We start from the raw sequence: 18,396 nt of genomic DNA on the forward strand, positions 1-18,396 counted from the left end.
CCTTACCCACCAGAGGACGTTTGAAGACATACCATGGAAGCCTGAAAAAGGCGCAAACTCGTTCATTTAAATGGGAAATTTACGTTCCTGGCAGCCTCTGGGTTCTAGAAGGTTCCCTTTGATATGCTTGGGCTGTGGTAAACCGCAGGTAACTGATACTGCGGTCGACCTGTACCAAAACGTTCAAAACAGCTTCTTTTCCACTTTCATTTGGCTTCTGAATGGGCCTCTTAAATTTCAAATTGAATGTTAGTCTTGCTTTCGTGCACTGGTCACGTTGGCAAGTCAAAGTTGTCAGGGAAGTGAGAAACAGCTTTCACCTTCTAAGGTGATGGCATACTATGATCCCAAGTGAGATCGGGTAATGAAATGCAATGCCTCCCCATACAGCATCAGGGTAGTATTAGTACAATGGAGAGGAACGTCCAACAGCATACTCATCCAGGACTTTGACTAATGCAAAGTGTAAATACGCCTAGATAGAGAAGGAAGGTTTGGTGGTCATATACGGAGTCAGGAAGTTACACCAATAACATCCAATGGATGTAAGTTTGTAATAATAATGGACCACAGACAAGTCAACTAAAGAGGACAAAGCAGTGCCACCCATAGTTTCATTGAATTCACTCTGAAGCTAAGTGTGTAAAATTACAAGTTGGAACACAATCCAGAAGGCCAAGTAGCAAATGCGGATGCATTGAGACAACTCCTATTAGCAGATACACACTGGTACTACCATCACTGGAGAGGTCCATAACGATTTTAAATTTTCTGGACACAGGAGGAAGAGTAGGTTGACATGGAAGAGTGGATTGAGGAGGAGGAGGGAGAGCAGGAGATAGCAGGAAGAGGTTGAAGGATCATCAGGGAAGCAGAAATTGCAAAACAGTTGGCAATGTTAAGGGGGCAGCATCATGTTTCTCCATGCAAATTAAGCATGTGGCCAAGTAAAGAAGCACTTCACCTGCTTGGGGCTGATTCTGTGCCTGGTCTCCAGCAGTCCTCTGTCAATCAGTTTGTTCCAGCACCTTCTGCATACAAACCAATGACGTGTTCAGTTCGCACTCCCAAATCTAATTTATATACAAGTGCTCACTAAGGTGCTGGTTGAAATTTAGGGGAATGTCTTACTTATTTAGAGGGGTCATAGGCCTCTTCCTCTGATGTTGCTGGTGTGAGAGGCTCAGGTTGCAGCTCTTGAACTATGTAGCTCCCCAGGTGCTGCTTGTATCTTTCGAAGTGAAATAAATAGTTCACAAAATTTCAAGAGAGCTTCTGCTGACGATTATGCTTGCTTACTGGCCTACTTGTGTCTCCTAGTCACTACAGGAACAATTTCCATCTTCTGCAGCCAGCTCAATGACATTTGCTCAAAAGAGAAAAGCAGCAGTCGACATCCCCCTATCCGTCTTACCCTTCTCAACGTGGTTGTGTACCAACTTTTCCTGCAATAAAATTAACAGAAGTGATGAACGTGATGCTACAGAAGCACTTTGTGAGCATGTGTAACCATATGAGGTGGTGAACCACACTCAGTGAGTGAGAAACGCAAGGAAAAAATGGTTTAATAGTTTCAGAGAATGAAGCGACTGTGAACTCAAGTGCACAACATTCATGTGATGCTGAAGTTTGCAGACTGAGACTTTGAAAGATGCCTGTGCAATGACAGAGCTATACTTAGTAATGCCCTTGCGAGTGTGTGAACTAGCAGAGAGACGGTGCTCCCTATCCTTAAGGCATGACATTTTCTTGTGACACTGCTTTCCATTCCTTTTGGTGTGAACCAATGTCATTTTGCGATCTCAGTCCAAGCAAGAAAGGTCCAACAACATGCCTTCTATCACGGGTCACCCAAGATGAGAATAGACCTTCCTTAGGTCAATCCATACAGCAGCTTTTCAGGGCAGCATCAATAAACTTGGGAGTGAGTTTTGACTTTTTGGGAGGTATTTCTGGGCCTCAAGGGCAAACCATAATAGGCTGAGCAGAAGCTCCTGGCTTGTAGCTTCTGAAGTGGTATCCAGCAGTCCTCTGTCAATCAGTTTGTTCCAGCACCTTCTGCATACAAACCAATGACGTGTTCAGTTCGCACCCCCAAATCTAATTTATATACAAGTGCTCACTAAGGTGCTGGTTGAAATTTAGGGGAATGTCTTACATATTTAGAGGGGTCATAGGCTTTTAATGCAACACCAGAATCTGCAAGCCTGGAAGACCAGCCAGTTGTTCATTAAGCAACGCGCGCAACATCTTGCTTTGGTGGATATGATGCTAACACAGTGCTTCAATTCAAAATAAAAATCTACGCCACTATGCCCAGATCATAATAATATTATGATAACAATTTTCTAAATACTACGTCTGTGACTCATACCTGAAAAGGAATAATTACTTGGACAGTGAAATTCATCATCTTGAATATTTAGTTCAGAACAAGGCCGTCAAATCTCTCTGGGCACAATACCCAACTACAGATTTTGTTAAAACTGTCAAGGTAACTGAGATTTGGTGGGTTTGTAGTGGTTATTTATGAAAAGGCACTCCCAGTTTTAAGTCTGTTTTAGCAAAATCTCACACTCAGCTTCCTGCAAGGTCCCCCTGTTCAAGAAGGGGAGTAGAGACAACCCTGGTAATTATAAACAAGTGAGCCTTACTTCAGTTGTTGGTAAAGTGTTGGAAAAGGTTATAAGAGATACGGTTTATAATCATCTCGAAAAGAATAATTTGATTAGGGATAGTCAGCACGGTTTTGTGAAGGGTAGGTCGTGCCTCACAAACCTTATTGAATTCTTTGAGAAGGTGACCAAAGAGGTAGATGACAGTAAACCAGTTGATGTGGTGTATATGGATTTCAGCAAGGCGTTCGATAAGGCTACCCACAGTTGGCTATTGTGCAAGATTCGGAGGAATGGGATTATGGGAGATATAGCAGTTTGGATCAGTAATTAGCTAGCTGAAAGAAGACAGAGGGTGGTGGTTGATGGGAAATGTTCATCCTGGAGTCCAGTTACCAGTGGTGTACCGCAAGGGTCGGTGTTGGGTCCACTGCTGTATTTTTATAAACGACCTGGATGAGGGCGTAGAAGGGTGGGTTAGGAAATTTGCACTAAGGTTGGTGGAGTTATGGATAGTGACGAAGGATGTTGTAAGTTACAGAGAGAAATAGATAAGCTGCAGAGCTAGGCTGAGAGGTGGCAAATGGAGTTTAATGCGGACAAGTGTGAGGTGATTCACTTTGATCAGTGTGACCGGAATGCAAAGTACTGGGCTAATGGTAAGATTCTTGGTAGTGTAGATGAGTAGAGAGATCTGAGTGTCCAGGTACACAGATCCTTGAAAGTTGTCACCCAGGCTGACAGGGTTGTTAAGAAGGCATACAGTGTTTTAGCTTTTATTAATAGAGGGATCAGGTTCCGGAACCATGAGGTTATGCTACAGCTGTACAAAACTCTGGTACGGCCGTACTTGGAGTATTGTGTCCAGTTCTGGTCACCACATTATAAGAAGGATGTGGAAGCTTTAGAAAGGGTGCAGAGGAGATTTACTAGGATGTTGCCTGGTATGGAGGGAAGGTCTTACGAGGAAAGGCTGAGGGACTTGAGGCTGTTTTTGTTAGAGAGGAAAAGGTTGAGAGGTGACTTAATACAGACATTTAAGATAATCAGAGGGTTAGATAGGGTGGACAGGGAGAACCTTTTTCCAAGTATGGTGACAGTGAGCATGAGGGAGCATAGCTTTAAATTGAGGGGTGATAGATATAGGACAGATGTCAGAGGTAGTTTCTTTACTCAGAGAGTAGTAAGGGTTTGCCTGCAACGATAGTGGATTCGCCAACTTTAAGTGCATTTAAGTCGTCATTGGACAAGCATATGGACGCACGTGGAATAGTGTAGGTTAGATGGGTTTCAGATTGTTGCGCCGACCTGTCATACCATCGAGAGTCGAAGGGCCTGTTCTGCGCTTTAGTGTTCTATGTTCTATGACTCTATTCTACGCTACCAGTTTCTCCGTCGCCATCATATTAATTCTGATGATATCACCTTCCACAGGGACAGCCTCGATTACGTCCACTATTTTCCTCAACTGAGCATTCTGTCATCATGATTGATAGGACCCACAGCCATGCCCGACACATTTCCCTCTGCCCTCATGCCTTCCCACCCACAACAACGATAGGGACTGTTGTCCTCTATTTCCACCTCACCAACATCAGCATCCAAAAGGATCATAAGCCACCACCACCTCCAGTGTGATATTACCCTGCCCTCTCTTATCAACATTCCATACGATTCATTCCCTCCAGCACATTCTGATCCACTCCTGATCCATTCCCAACACCATCTCATATCCTCAAGGCACCCGCCATGTAATCACAGAAGGTACACCACTTCCCCATTTACCTCCTCCCTCCTCACTGTCCAAAGCCCCAGACATGCTGTCCAAGTGAAGCAATGGACTTCATTCAATCTAAGCCATAGCATTTGGTGCCTGCCACTTCAACACATCACTATGTTCCCATGCCAGAATTTCTGTCAAAGGTCTGCTGCAATGCTCCAGTGAGGTTCAGTGCAAGCTGGAGGAAGTACAGCTCATTTTTCCCCCATAGGTATCTTACAAGCCTCACAACTAACATTGAAATATAACAACTTCAGAACATTAACACCTGTCACTGTGTTTCCCTCATAACCCCAGGTCCTCTTATGTTATTCTCCCAGCACAGCAAATTGATTTTTACTCACTGTGAATCAAGATATTTTCAAAAACTGCACTATAAACAATGACTAACTACATTCAAAAAACCAACTTAACCACACTGGCCATATGCTAAAACCTTACGCCTCAGAGACAAAGGAATCTAAACAAGTTTTTTCATCTTCCTTTGTATGGGATATGTTTCCTTAACACTGTACATGTGTGGACCTATGTTACTGTGCAAAGGCATGTGCTTGACACTGTGATTTTCTTTATTTTCCTCAGTTAACGTGTTCCTTCCTTAACACCAGCAAATTTTGTTGATTGGTTACTTATTGTTCACAGCAAACATAGTAAAATTACTTTTTAAACTAATGCAAAACTTAATCAAAAACATTGAATAGAGGAGAACCAGTCCACTCTTTCTCACTTTTCTCTTTGTTCTTATATCAGTTATGGGCAGCATTGGCAAAGCTGGTATTTGTTGTCCATCCCCAGTTTCCCCTGATTGACTGGCTTTCTAAACAATTTGAGATTGCTGTTGGTCTGAGTCACATGAAGGCCAAACAGGGTAAGGTTTCCTTCTATAAAAGAATGGATGTTAGCAAACCAGATGGGACTTTATGACATGGACACTGTTAAATTAGCCTTTAGTTTCAGATTTTTAGTGAAGTTTGAATTCAAGATCTGTCACAGTAGGATTCAAACCAATGTCCCCAGAACATCAGCCTGATTACTAGTCCAGTGATGTTACCATTACACCATCCATTCCTGGTTTAAAAAATACAGAGGAACCTCGATTATCCGGCATTCAGTTATCTGAATAATGAATTACCCAGCAAGACTGCTCAGCTAAACGATGTCATCTGCGTTCGATTATCCGAAATTCGATTAACCAAACAAAATATTGCCTGTCCATGTCCTTAGGTTAATTGAGTTTCTTCTGTACACATATGGATTTGAAAGTCAAAAAACAAGTAACATCGCACAAATAGAAGTTTTGAAATTTTTTATTTGGAAGAGGAAAGAGTGCTATCTAATCTTAATTATAAAGGAATTAAATAAACTTTTTGACATGTTATTCCACACTTGCAAATGAAAGAAATCTTCAATACTTTTTGATGAACTCCATTTCTCACCTTTTAAACCTGAGTGGATCACAGTTGGTGACAAATCATCATAGTTGTTCATCATGCTAATATCCCCAGATGTGAAGCTAACAGTCAGCACTGGCTTGCTATTCTGAATTGGTATGGGGTATATTGTTGGGCCATCTGTAATGAAAGTACATAACCATAACTTAAATTTTAAAGGGCACGTAAAATAGCCTTTGAATACAAGAACGATTTTTGTAATTTCTCAAAATGGTACTACCTGAGACCATTTAAAGTTCATTGACTTTAACGGATTCAAACAGAAACAAAGAATTTTTTTTAAAATTTAGCCTAAAATGGACACAAATATAACTGCATAAAATTACTTTTAATAATTCTGCTTTTGAGCAAATGCTATGCAACTGTTGACTGAAGACTGGGAAAATCTGCTCATAGATAAATAACTTGTTAGTTCAAAACTACTGTGTGAGAGAGCATTAGTTGGTACCCTCTGCAGTATAAAATTAAATTAAAATGCTTACAAACATGAAAAATGATGATTCTGGAAATTGAAACTGTACAGCACAGTGGTACAAAATGGGAGAATAAAACCTTGCAAGAGATATCAAACTCAACACAAAAAGGTTAGTCAGGAATAACAGAATGACCAGGAGTTATCTATTGAAAACTCAGTGACATTATAAATGAAAAGGAGGAAATGAAGGACATTCTGCTACTTTGCATAAATATATACAGTGTAGGAAAGGATCAGCACGCAATATTGAATCAAGGAACTTCTGAACTTCCCTCAATTTAAGGAGCATTACTTACCATTTCTTTAACATTTCAGAAAGGAGAAAGCACTCAATGAATTATCAACCAAATCGCTTAATGTCTTATTTCAGAAATTAATAGCATCTATAATCAGGATGACAAATACCTAAAAAACAGCAATTTAAAGATTGCCAAAATAGAGAATCCAAGATGGCGGCCATCTAAACGGATTGCTTTGCTGGGTTCTGCATCAAAGTACAAGCAAAGCAGTGCTTTAACCCACCCTACTCAAACCATTTCGCTAAGTTTCAACACTGAAATAGTTGTAGAATTTTTATCAGTCCCTGTTTTGCCGAGTGGAAATGACAAAACACTGAAAAGGATCAACACGTGGAGCTCCCGCCAGAGGCATCTAATTCAGGCACGGCTGTGACTGCCCCCCCCCCCCAAATTCCTCACCAGGCCTTTGTCACACAGTTTACAAAATTGTGTGAAAAGCTTGAAGACAAGATCAAAGAAAAGTTTAACAGTAAGTTGGACTCGCTCTCTACCGTAATACAAAAACATGATCAGCAGCTTGAAAACCTCGGGAAGAGAGCAGATGAGGCCAGGCGCTGAACTGCAATGGCATAGACTGCGATTGATTCATCATAAAATCAGATCCGAGCCCTTGAAATACAGGTACGTAATTTAATCGATCAAGTTGACGATCTGAGAGTAGGGGCAGGAGGAAAAATGCCCTTATCGTCAGTCTACTCGAGGGAACGGAAACCAGTGGAACTTTTCAAGAACTGGCAGCTCAATTCCTCAACATAGAAGTCGAAATGGGTGGGTGAAAATTGAAAGAGCACACCGGGTTATGGCACGCAGGTCAGGTTTGGACCAGTGCCCTGCCCTATCTTCGCGCGGTTTCATAGCTACAGGGACACACAAAGAATCATGGAAACCTCCAGAACCCAGGGGAAACTGCCAAAGGCTTTGGCTCACGAGGGCTTCAGGATCATGTTTCTCCAGGACTTCTCGGTGGTGGTGATCCGGAAAATAAATCCTTTGAAGGATATCGAGAAAAGATTAAGGGAACTCAGGATCCAACACTATTCAAGGTACATAGCAGTGTTTTGGTTTGCTTTCAATGGATCTGCACATCCATTCGACTCTCTACAGAAAGCAAAAACATTTGTGGACACTTTAAATTAGATGGGACAATTTAATAGATACAGGTAATATTTTTTATATTTAAAGAAAGTCTTGTTGGTTTTTTCCTGGAACTAACCAGTGTTAAATTATACTTGGGGGTGGACATAGTCTTCACTTTTAACCCATTATTTAAAGCTATTTTTTCTCTTTTTGCTTGTGTCTGTGGTGCAGCTCGAAGTGGAAGGAGTTAGGAAGTTATTTGCAATGGCTAGATGCCTATCTGCAGGCAGTTCAGTCCCAGTTTTTGTATTCAATTGCCCTGGTTGGCATATTGGCAATAGAGCAGAAGGCAAGGTTTTGGGAGGTGTAGGTTGCCCCCTTTACATGGAGGGTAAATTCCCCTATTCAGCTCCATTGTGGCACTTTATGTTTTGTTTCATTTTTTGGTTCTTGTTATACATGGATTTTGTACATATAATTGGTATTCCGGGTTTCCAACGGAGTGTAATTTTGCCAGAGCGGCAAGGAGAGAAGGAGTGGTGAAGCGAGGGCTGCCAGGAAGGGTGAGTTTTCCCGCAAATTGCCGAGCCTTTGGCATTGATCTTTAAATTGTCATTGTCTACAGGAATAGGGCCAGAAGACTGGAAGATAGAAAATGTGGTTCCCCTGTTTAAGAAGGGGAGTAGAGACAACCCTGGTAATTATACACAAGTGAGCCTTACTTCAATTGTTGGTAAAGTGTTGGAAAAGGTTATAAGAGATGGGATTTATAATCATCTAGAAAAGAATAATTTGATTAGGGATAGTCAGCACAGTTTTGTGAAGGGTAGGTCGTGCCTCACAAACCTTATTGAGTTCTTTGAGAAGGTGACCAAAGAGGTAGATGACAGTAAAACAGTTGATGTGGTGTATATGGATTTCAGCAAGGCATTCGATAAGGCTCCTCACAGTAGGCTATTGTACAAAATGCGGAGGAATGGGATTGTGGGAGATATAGTAGTTTGGATCAGTAATTGGCTTGCTGAAAGAAGACAGAGGGTGGTGGTTGATGGGAAATGTTCATCCTGGAGTCCAATTACTAGTGGTGTACCGCAAGGGTCGGTGTTGGGTCCACTGTTGTTCTTCATTTTTATAAATGACCTGGATAAGGGCATAGAAGGGTGGGTTAGTAAATTTGCAGACAACACTAAGGTCGGTGGAGTTGTGGATAATGACTAAGGATGTTATAGGTTACAGAGAGACATAGGTAAGCTGCAGAGCTGGGCTGAGAGGTGGCAAATGGAGTTTAATGCGGATAAATGTGAGGTGATTCACTTTGATCGGAGTAACCGGAATGCAAAGTACTGGGCTAATGGTAAGATTCTTGGTAGTGTTGATGAGCAGAGAGATCTCGGTATCCAGGTACACAGATCCTTGAAAGTTGCCACCCAAACTGACAGGGTTGTTAAGAAGGCAGTGTTTTAGCTTTTATTAATAGAGGGATCGAGTTCCGGAACCCTGAGGTTATGCTACAGCTGCACAAAATTCTGGTGCGGCCGCACTTGAGTATTGTGTACAGTTCTGGTCACCGCATTATAAGGAGGATGTGTAAGCTTTGGAAAGGTTGCAGAGGAGATTTACTAGGGTGTTGCCTGGTATGGAGGGAAGGTCTTACGAGGAAAGGCTCATGGACTTGAGGCTGTTTTCGTTGGAGAAAAGAAAAAGGTTGAGAGGTGACTTAATAGAGACATATAAGATAATCAGAGGGTTAGATAGGGTGGACAGGGACAGCCTTTTTCCAAGTATGGTGAAAGCGATTTCAGAGGTAGTTTCTTTACTCAGAAAGTAGTAAGGGTATGGAATGCTTTGCCTGCAACGGTAGTAGATTCGCCAACTTTAAGTACATTTAAGTCATCATTGGACAAGCATATGGACGTACATGGAATAGTGTAGGTTAGATGGGCTTCAGATTGGTTTGACAGGTCGGCGCAACATCGAGGGCCAAAGGGCCTGTACTGCGCTGTAATGTTCTATGTTCCATATAAGTTAATGGATTCCAGGTTTAAACTCTGGGCAGCTAAGGTTGTCTTTTGCCTGGCTGACTCATTTGAGGGGGAAACAATGATGTCCTCTGATCAAGTAACTCAGAGGTACAAACTACCTAGCATAGACCTCTTCCATTTTTTCCAAATCAGGGATTTCATTCAAAAAAGAAGTACACTTCTAACTGACCCTTACTGATCTGACACAGAGAAAAGGGTGCTTAGTAACACTCTGGCAGCACTCTTTATCACTTGTTAGGGGGTGACCCTTCAGACACGGTCCAGCGGTTTTATAAGGTCTGGGAGAAACAGTTGGGAGTCAAGATCTCCTCTGAGACATGAAAGGATATATGGGAAAGCGCAAGAAAGATTTTAATTTGTAACAGGACCCATGCCCTACAGCTGAAGATTCGCCACAGGGTCCATCCAGATCCCCTCTCAAAATTCAAAGTGGGAGTATCCTCAACATGTCCCAAATGTAAAACGACTAAGGGCATTCTCACTCATTGCATTTGGTCCTGCCACAGACTCTGGACACAATGGAGCGCTGTAGTAGGTACAAAAGAGAGGTTTTTGGGGACAGATTGGAGATGGACATGATCTCTCTTCTTCTGGGCCTGCCCAGTGTACTTCCTTTAGACACGCACAGGAACAAACTTTACAATATCCTTATTTTTTGTGCAAGGAAAAATATTTTGCTACGTTGGGTGTCTGAAAACCCCCTTGGTCTGTCGGGTTAATCATGTAAGTTAATCATGGAGCGTATCCCTCTGGATTTTCTTATAAGTATGATACACCAAAAAAATTGAGAATTTTTATAAGTCCCTTTTTGGATTACCTGGAACAGATTTATCTGCCACACTAATAAGGACAGCCATGACAGTCGTGTCCAATGAATCTAACACCCTGAGAGAAAGAATTACGAACATGTGCAAGTTAGTGCTCTCGATGATCTTTTGTCACTCTGAACCGTATTATATATTTCTTATTTATTTATTCATCTAGTTGTTGCTTTTTATGTATATGTGTATTATTTTGATTTGCATTGTTTTTGGTTTAATGTAATATTAAAAAAAACATTTTCAATAAAAATACGCTTAGAAAATTGCCAAATGGATTTGCAAAGATAAACCACCTCTGATGAATCTAATTGAAATTTTTGAAAATGTGAGTAACGGTGACTAAGTGAATTAATTTTAAAACTAACTGATTTTTTTTTGTTATTAAGGGATAAAAGGGAAAAATGACATATGGAGCTAGATCACAAATAGGCCAAATCTAACTGTATACCTAAACTAACTCAAAAGGACAAAACAACATATTATTTTTCCAATCCCAAAGATTCAAGTTATCAGTTACGATTCTAGACTTTTTTTTTCTCAAATTCCAATGCTCCCCAGTTCCGCTACCCATTCCCATGGTTATTTGTCCCCTCCGTTGACTGTCGGATTGCTTTTTTTCCAGCTCATAATTTTTCCCTGATCAAAAAGATCAACTAGTAAGCTATTCCCAAATGCTAACTGTAAGCTAATTAAGGAAAGTAAAGCTTCTTTCTTTATAGAAAATTGTATACATATACAAAAAGCTGAAAATGCGTTGGTGGAAAAGCGCAGCATCCAAGGAGCAGGAGAATCGACATTTCGGGCATGAGCCCTGCTCCTTGGATGCTGCCTCACCTACTGCGCTTTTCCAGCAACACATTTCCAGCTCTGATCTCCAGCAGCTGCAGTCCTCACTTTCTCCTACATATACAAAAACACATGCACATGTAAACTAGGAGCAGGATTAGGCCATTCAGCTTTCAAGCCTACTTCAATGTTTCATGTGATGTTGGCTGATCCTCTAGTTCAATGTTTTTTCTCCATACCCCTTAGCATCTTTGATATCTAAAAATGTATCTCTTTCTTTCTTGATTCAGTGACATGGCCTTCATCGCACTTTGGTAGAGAATTCCACAAATTCATGACCTTTTCAGTGAAGCAGCTTTAGCCTCATCTCACTCCAAAAAATGGTCTACCCTGTATCCTTTTGGAATAAGACCACCAGACATAGAATTAAAAATTAGGCCATCCAGCCCAGCAAGTCTGCTCTGCCAGTTAATCATGGCTGATAGGTTTCTCAAATTCATTCTTCGCATTCTCCCGATAACCCTTGATCACCTTGACAATAAAGAACCAATCTATCTCTCTTTTAAATATACCCAATGACCTGGCCTAGGCAGACTTCTGAGGCAATTAATTCCACAGATTCACCTCTCTCTAGCTCAAGAAGTTTCTCCTTATCTCTGTTCTAAAGAGTCTTCCCTTTACTCTTATGCGCTTGGGTCCTCATCCCTCCTGCCAATGGAAGCATCTTCCTAATGTCCATTCTGTCCAGGCCATTCAGTATTCTGAAAGTTTCAAGGGGCAGGCAGGTAGTGCAGGAATCATTTATGGCTATCCCCATTTCAAACGGGTTTGTTGATTTGGAAAATGTAGGGCGTGATGGACTCTCAGGAGAATGCAGCATGAACAGCCAAGCTTCTGGTATCAAGATTGGTTCTAATGCAATGAGGGGTATGTCCGGTTCCAAGCAGTCGCTTGTGATAGGGAACTCTCTGGTCAGAGGCACAGATAGACATTTCTGCGGCCAGCAGCGAAAAATCAGAATGGTGTGTTGCCTCCCTGGTGCCAGGATCAAGGATGTCTCAGAGAGGGTACAGAATGTTCTCAAAGGGGAAGAGGGGCCAGCAGGAGGTCATTGTACACATTGGCACCAACAACATAGGAAGGGAAAAGGATGAGATTCCGAAAGAATTTAGAAAGTTAGGCAGGAATTTCAAAAGGAGGTCCTCAAGGGTAGTAATATCTGGATTACTCCCGGTGCTACGAGCTAGTGAGGGTAGGAATAGGAGGATAGAGTAGATGAACACGTGGCTGAGGAGCTGATGCATAGGAGAAGAGAGTTCACATTTTTGGATCATTGGAATCTCTTCTGGGGTAGAAGTAACATGCACAAGGAGAATGGATTACACCTGAATTGGGAGGGATCTAATATACTGGCAGGGAGGTTTGCCTGATCTGTTTTTTTTTTGGAGGGGGGGGGCGTGTTGGGGTACCAAGGGAAATAGTGAGGTAAAAAATGAATCTTACAGTTGGGAAAGGGAGCAAGTCAAACAGTCTGGGCAGGAAGGAACAAAGCAGAGAACAAGTTAAGACTGAAAAATTAAACTGCGTTTACTTCAATACAAGAGGCCTAACAGAGAAGGTAGATGAACTCAGGGCGCGGTTAGGAACATGGGACTGTGATATCATGGCAATTACAGAAACATGACTCAGAGATGGACAGGACTGGCAGCTTAACATTCCAGGATATAAATGCTATAGGGAGAATAGAAAGGGGAGGTGAGAGGAGGAGGATTGGCGTTTTTGGTAAGAGATAGCATTAGTGCTATACTTAGGGAGGATATTCCTGGGAATACATCCAAGGAAATTATTTGGGTGGAACTGAGAAATAAGAAAGGGATGATCATCTTAGTGGGATTGTATTACAGACTCATTAATAGTCAGCGGGAAATTGAGAAATAAAATTTGCAAGGAAATTTCAGTTATCTGTAAGAATAATAGGGTAGTTATGGTAGGGGATTTTAACTTACCAAACATAGACTGGGACTACCAGAGTTTTAAGCGTTTAGATGGAGAAAGTGTACATGAAATTTTTCTGATTCATTATGTCTATGTTCTCACACTAGAGAAGGTGAAAAACTTAACATACTCTTGGGAACTTTGGGGGCAGCAATAATAGTTCTATTAGTTCTAAAATAGTGATGGAAAAGAATAGACCAAATCCAAAAGTTGAAGGTCAAATTGGAGGAAGGCTAATTTTGATGGTATTAGGCAAGAACTTTCAAAAGCTGATTGGGGGCAGATGTTCACAGATAAAGGGACAGGTGAAAAATGGGAAGTCATCAAAAATGAGTTAATAAGAGTTCAGAGACAGTTATATTCCAGTTAGGGTGAAAGGAAAGGCTTGCAGGTGGAGAGAATGCTGTATGATTAGAGAATCATAGAATCCGTGCAGTCTGAAACAGGCCATTCAGCCCAGCAAGTCCACACCAACCTACCGAAGAGCAATCCACTCACATCCATCCCCCTACCCTATATCTTTCATAACTAACACACCTGACCTATGCATCACTGGACATTATGGAGCAATTAGCATAGCTAATCCATGTAACTTGCACATCTTTGGACTGTGGGAGGAAACTGCAAACTCTACACTAGAGAGTGGAATTGAACCCGGGTCCCTGGTGCTGAGAGGCAGCAGTGCTAACCACAGCCACCATGCTACCCTGAGCTTACTACATTTGAGGTCCTATTAAAGGAAGTAATACCAGAACATTTGGGAAATCATAATTTAATCAAGCAGAGTCAGATTAGCTTGGAGAAATCTCAACCATTTTGACTTGTTGTATTTTGACTTCCAGAAATAGTTTGATAAGGCACCTCACAAAAGGTGAAGTTATAAGAGCCCACACTGTTGGATGTCGTATAATGTTATGGATAGAGAACTGGCCAATAGTCAGAAAACAGTGGGAATAGAGACTTCTTTTTCAGGTTGGAATCTGTAACCTCTGGAGTTCCACAAAATCAGTGATGGAAGTGCAACTATTTACAAATGCTTGCAATACTTGGAAGAAGGACATGTATGCACTGGAGCCAAATTTTAAAAGTGACAAAAACAGGAGGAAAGGCAAGTTGCAAGAGGGATACTAACAGTTTAGGTATTGAGGTATAAGCGAGAAAACGTTGGTAAATGAAGTACAATGTGGGAAACTGTGAAGTTATTCATTTTGGAAGGGAGAATAAAAAAGATCAGAGTATTACTTACAATGGAGAAAAGCTGCAGAACGCTTGGTCATGGGGATGTTTGTACATGAAACACAGTCAGTATACAGCTACAGCAGTTAATCAGGAAGGCAATTGGAACGTTAGTCGTTATTTCAAGGGGTTGGAGTATAAGAGTAGTATTATGAAGCTGAAGGCATGTTAAGAGAGAGTGAAAGCTGTTTTGCACAGTGCTTGTAGGCACCTGTCATGTGCCTGACTGCAATCTCAGAATATACTGGGAAATTGGTGGGCGGCACGGTGGCACAGTGGTTAGCACTGCTGCCTCACAGCGCCAGAGACCCGGGTTCAATTCCCATCTCAGGCGACTGACTGTGTGGAGTTTGCACATTCTCTCCGGGTGCTCCACAGACCAAAAATGTGCAGGTTAGGTGAATTGGCCATGTTAAGTTGCCCATAGTGTTAGGGACAGGGGTAAATGTAGGAGAATGGGTCTGGGTGGGTGGCGGGTCGGTGTGGACTTGTTGGGCCGAAGGGCCTGTTTCCACACTGTAAGTAATCTAATCTAAAAAAATTGATGAGGGCAGAGCAGTAGATGTGATCTATATGGACTTTAGTAAGGCGTTCGACAAGGTTCCCCATGGGAGACTGATTAGCAAGGTTAGAGCTCATGGAATACAGGGAGAACTAGCCATTTGGATACAGAACTGGCTCAAAGGTAGAAGAGGGTTGTTTTTCAGACAGGAGGCCTGTGACCAGTGGAGTGCCACGAGGATGGGTGCTGGGTCCTCTACTTTTTGTCATTTACATAAATGATTTGGATGAGAGCATAAGAGGTACAGTGAGTAAGTTTGCAGATGACACCTAAATTGGGAGTGTAGTGGACAGCAAAGAGGGTTACCTCAGATTACAACAGGATCTGGACCACATGGGCCAATGGGCTCAGAAGTGGCAGATGAAGGTTAATTCAGATAAATGCGAGGTGCTGCATTTTGGGAAAGCAAATCTTAGCAGGACTTATATACTTAATGGTAAGATCCTAGGGCGTGTTGCTAAACAAAGAGACCTTGGAGTGCAGGTTCATAGCTCCTTGAAAGTGGAATCGCAGGTAAATAGGATAGTGAAGGAGTCGTTTGGTATGCTTTCCTTTATTGGTCAGAATATTGAGTACAGGAGTTGGCAGGTCATGTTGCGGCTGTACAAGACATTGGCCAGGCCACTGTTGGAATATTGCATGCAGTTCTGGTCTCCTTTCTATCGGAAAGATGTTGTGAAACTTGAAAGGGTTCAGAAAAGATTTACAAGGATGTTGCCAGGGTTGGAGGATTTGAGCTATAGGGAGAGGCTGAACAGACTCGGGCTGTTTTCCCTGGAATGTCGGAGGCTGACGGGTGGCTTTATAGAGGTTTACAAAATTATGAGGGGCATGGATAGGGTAAATAAGCAAAGTTTTTTCCCTGGGGTTGGGGAGTCCAGAACTAGAGGGCATAGACTTAGGGTGAGAGGGGAAAGATATAAAAGGGACCTAAGGGGCAACATTTTCACACAGAGAGTGGTATGGGTATGGAATGAGCTGCCAGAGGATGTGGTGGATGCTGGTACAATTGCAACATTTAAGAGGCATTTGGATGGGTATATGAATAGGAATGGTTTGGAGGGATATGGGCCGGGTGCTGGCAGGTGGGACTAGATTGAGTTGGGATATCTGGTCGGCATGGACAGGTTGGTCCGAGGCCGGAATTGAACCCTGGCCCCTGGCGCTGTGAGGCAGCAGTGCTAACCACTGAGCCACTGTGGAAGCCCTATATGACATTATTAAAGTATCCGAGCTGACCTTGTAGACACAGGTGGAGAGAGATAAAAATGTGCAAACAAGTCAGTTCCAGGAAAATTCATTGGCTTAATTTCATGTCTTTTTGTCATTTTATTGGATTAAATTTTAAATTAAGGCTGCTCTGATTGTTAAGAGACCTATAAAAGTTGCTTGTGTTTTAAGATTGTGCGCAGCTTTTCCAGAGTACACAGCGGTGCTTAACCCCTGCGTTGCTGGATAACCTATGCCTGGTGTCATAATAAATTGTTAAAACTTGCTAAAACAGGCCGAGCTGCTGGTGTTTATTTCACCAATTGCAGAACATGTGAGCACCTCTCACCACCCCCCCCCCCCCTCCCCCTCACAGGTTCATATGATGTCTGTGACTCTGATACGGCACGGATGGATTGTGGACAGCAGCGTAACAGCCTCAAGTCCTCCACTATTGAGTGTTTAGGAATCGGCCACCCAGATGTGAATTTTTCAAATCCGTCTGGATTTCATCTCATTCAAGTAGTGGTTGACCTGACCCCTTGCTGTCTATCATCTCAGTCCAGCCCGTAACATAGCGGTCTCGGTAAGATTGAGGGTCAGGGACCCTAGATAAAGGGAAAAAAGAAAAGATAATTAAAGGGGAAAAAAGATAAAAGATAGGATCAAAGATCCTGCGGAAGTTGGGATCTTCCATTAGCAGATCAGGGATCTGTAAGCAGAGTTGGGAACTCTGGTTCAGCTTGATTGGCATTATTTAAATTCCTTCCTGATGAAGGGCTTTTGCGCGATACGTCGATTTTCCTGCTCCTCGAATGCTGCCTGACCTGCTGTGCTTTTCCAGCACCACTCTGGTCTAAACTCTGGTTTCCAGCATCTGCAGTCCTCACTTTTGCCATAATTTAAATTGGTACTTAAATTGTTTGGTGAGATAAGGAAGTATCACGATACATTATAACAGGATTATCGAGCCTTAAGGAAAGTCGAGAAGGGTCAGTAGAAGTTGTGGAAGTCGGTAGATTGTTGTGTGTTTACGGTTGTTAAATAGTAGAAGTTTTGTGTCTGGACTATAAAAAGAAGATTGTTTAAGATGGGTAATACTGTATGTATAAAATGTTTCCAGAGAAATCTGATAGCCTGCGGAAGCTTCTGGTGCCTTAATAAAAGACATTAGGTGATGAGCAGTGGCCTCTAGCTGGCCCTAAAATGTATTCAATTGATTAAATCAGCCCAGCAACTGATTTGGCAATTAATTAGACTGTGGCGGCAATTCTGTGACAAAAGCCACAAAGAATCAGTTTTGCACTCATGTCAGGACACTGCCACCAAATTGGAGATTGAATTTACTAATAATAGAGCGTAGAACATAGAATAATACAGCGCAAAACAGGACCTTTGGCCGTTGATGTTGCGCCAACCTGTGAACTATGCTATGCTCATTCCCCCTGCACTAACCCATCATCATCATCCATGTGCTTATCCAAGGATGGTTTAAAACTCCATAATGTAGCTGAGTTAACCAAATTGGCAGGTAGAGCATTCCACGCCCTTACCACTCTCTGAATGAAGAACCTGCATCTGACATCTGCCTTAAATCTATCACCCCTCAATTTGTAGTCATGCCCCCTCATACAAGCTGACATCATCATCCTGGGAAAAAGACTTTCACTGTCTACCCTATCTAATCCTCTGATCATCTTACATGTCTCTATCAAATCTCCTCTTAGCTACCTTCTTTCCAATAAGAACAGACCCAACTCTCTTAGCCTTTCCTCATAAGAGCCTACCTCCAGACCAGGCAACATCCTGATAAATCTCCTCTGCACCTTTTCAAATACTTCCACATTGTTCCTGTAATGGGGCAACCAGAACTGTACACAATGTTCCAAGTGCGGCCGCACTAGCGTTTTGTACAGTTACAGCATGGCATTGCGGCTTCAGAACTCAATCCCTCCACCAATGAAACCTAACACACTGTATACCTTCTTAATAGCACTATCAACCTGTGTGGCAGCTTTCATGGATCTATGTTCATGGACTCCAAGATC

At 42.2% G+C, this 18,396-nt stretch overlaps 1 protein-coding gene across 2 annotated transcripts in view; it reads right to left on the bottom strand.

Moving 5' to 3' along the window:
* tulp4a (TUB like protein 4a) overlaps positions 1–18,396 on the bottom strand; it is a 451,862-nt gene that overhangs the window by 295,625 nt on the left and 137,841 nt on the right. Inside the window, exon 5 of one of the 2 annotated variants that reach the window (XM_072581105.1) lies at positions 5,832–5,966. The exons of the other annotated variant lie outside the window; for it this stretch is intronic. Within the exon in view, the coding sequence (XP_072437206.1) occupies positions 5,832–5,966 (135 nt within the window). The remainder of the gene's footprint in view (positions 1–5,831; positions 5,967–18,396) is intronic. 2 annotated transcript variants of the gene reach the window in all.

Source organism: Chiloscyllium punctatum, chromosome 11 (assembly GCF_047496795.1).
Source record: "Chiloscyllium punctatum isolate Juve2018m chromosome 11, sChiPun1.3, whole genome shotgun sequence".
In the NCBI taxonomy this organism is placed as follows: Eukaryota; Metazoa; Chordata; class Chondrichthyes; order Orectolobiformes; family Hemiscylliidae; genus Chiloscyllium; species Chiloscyllium punctatum.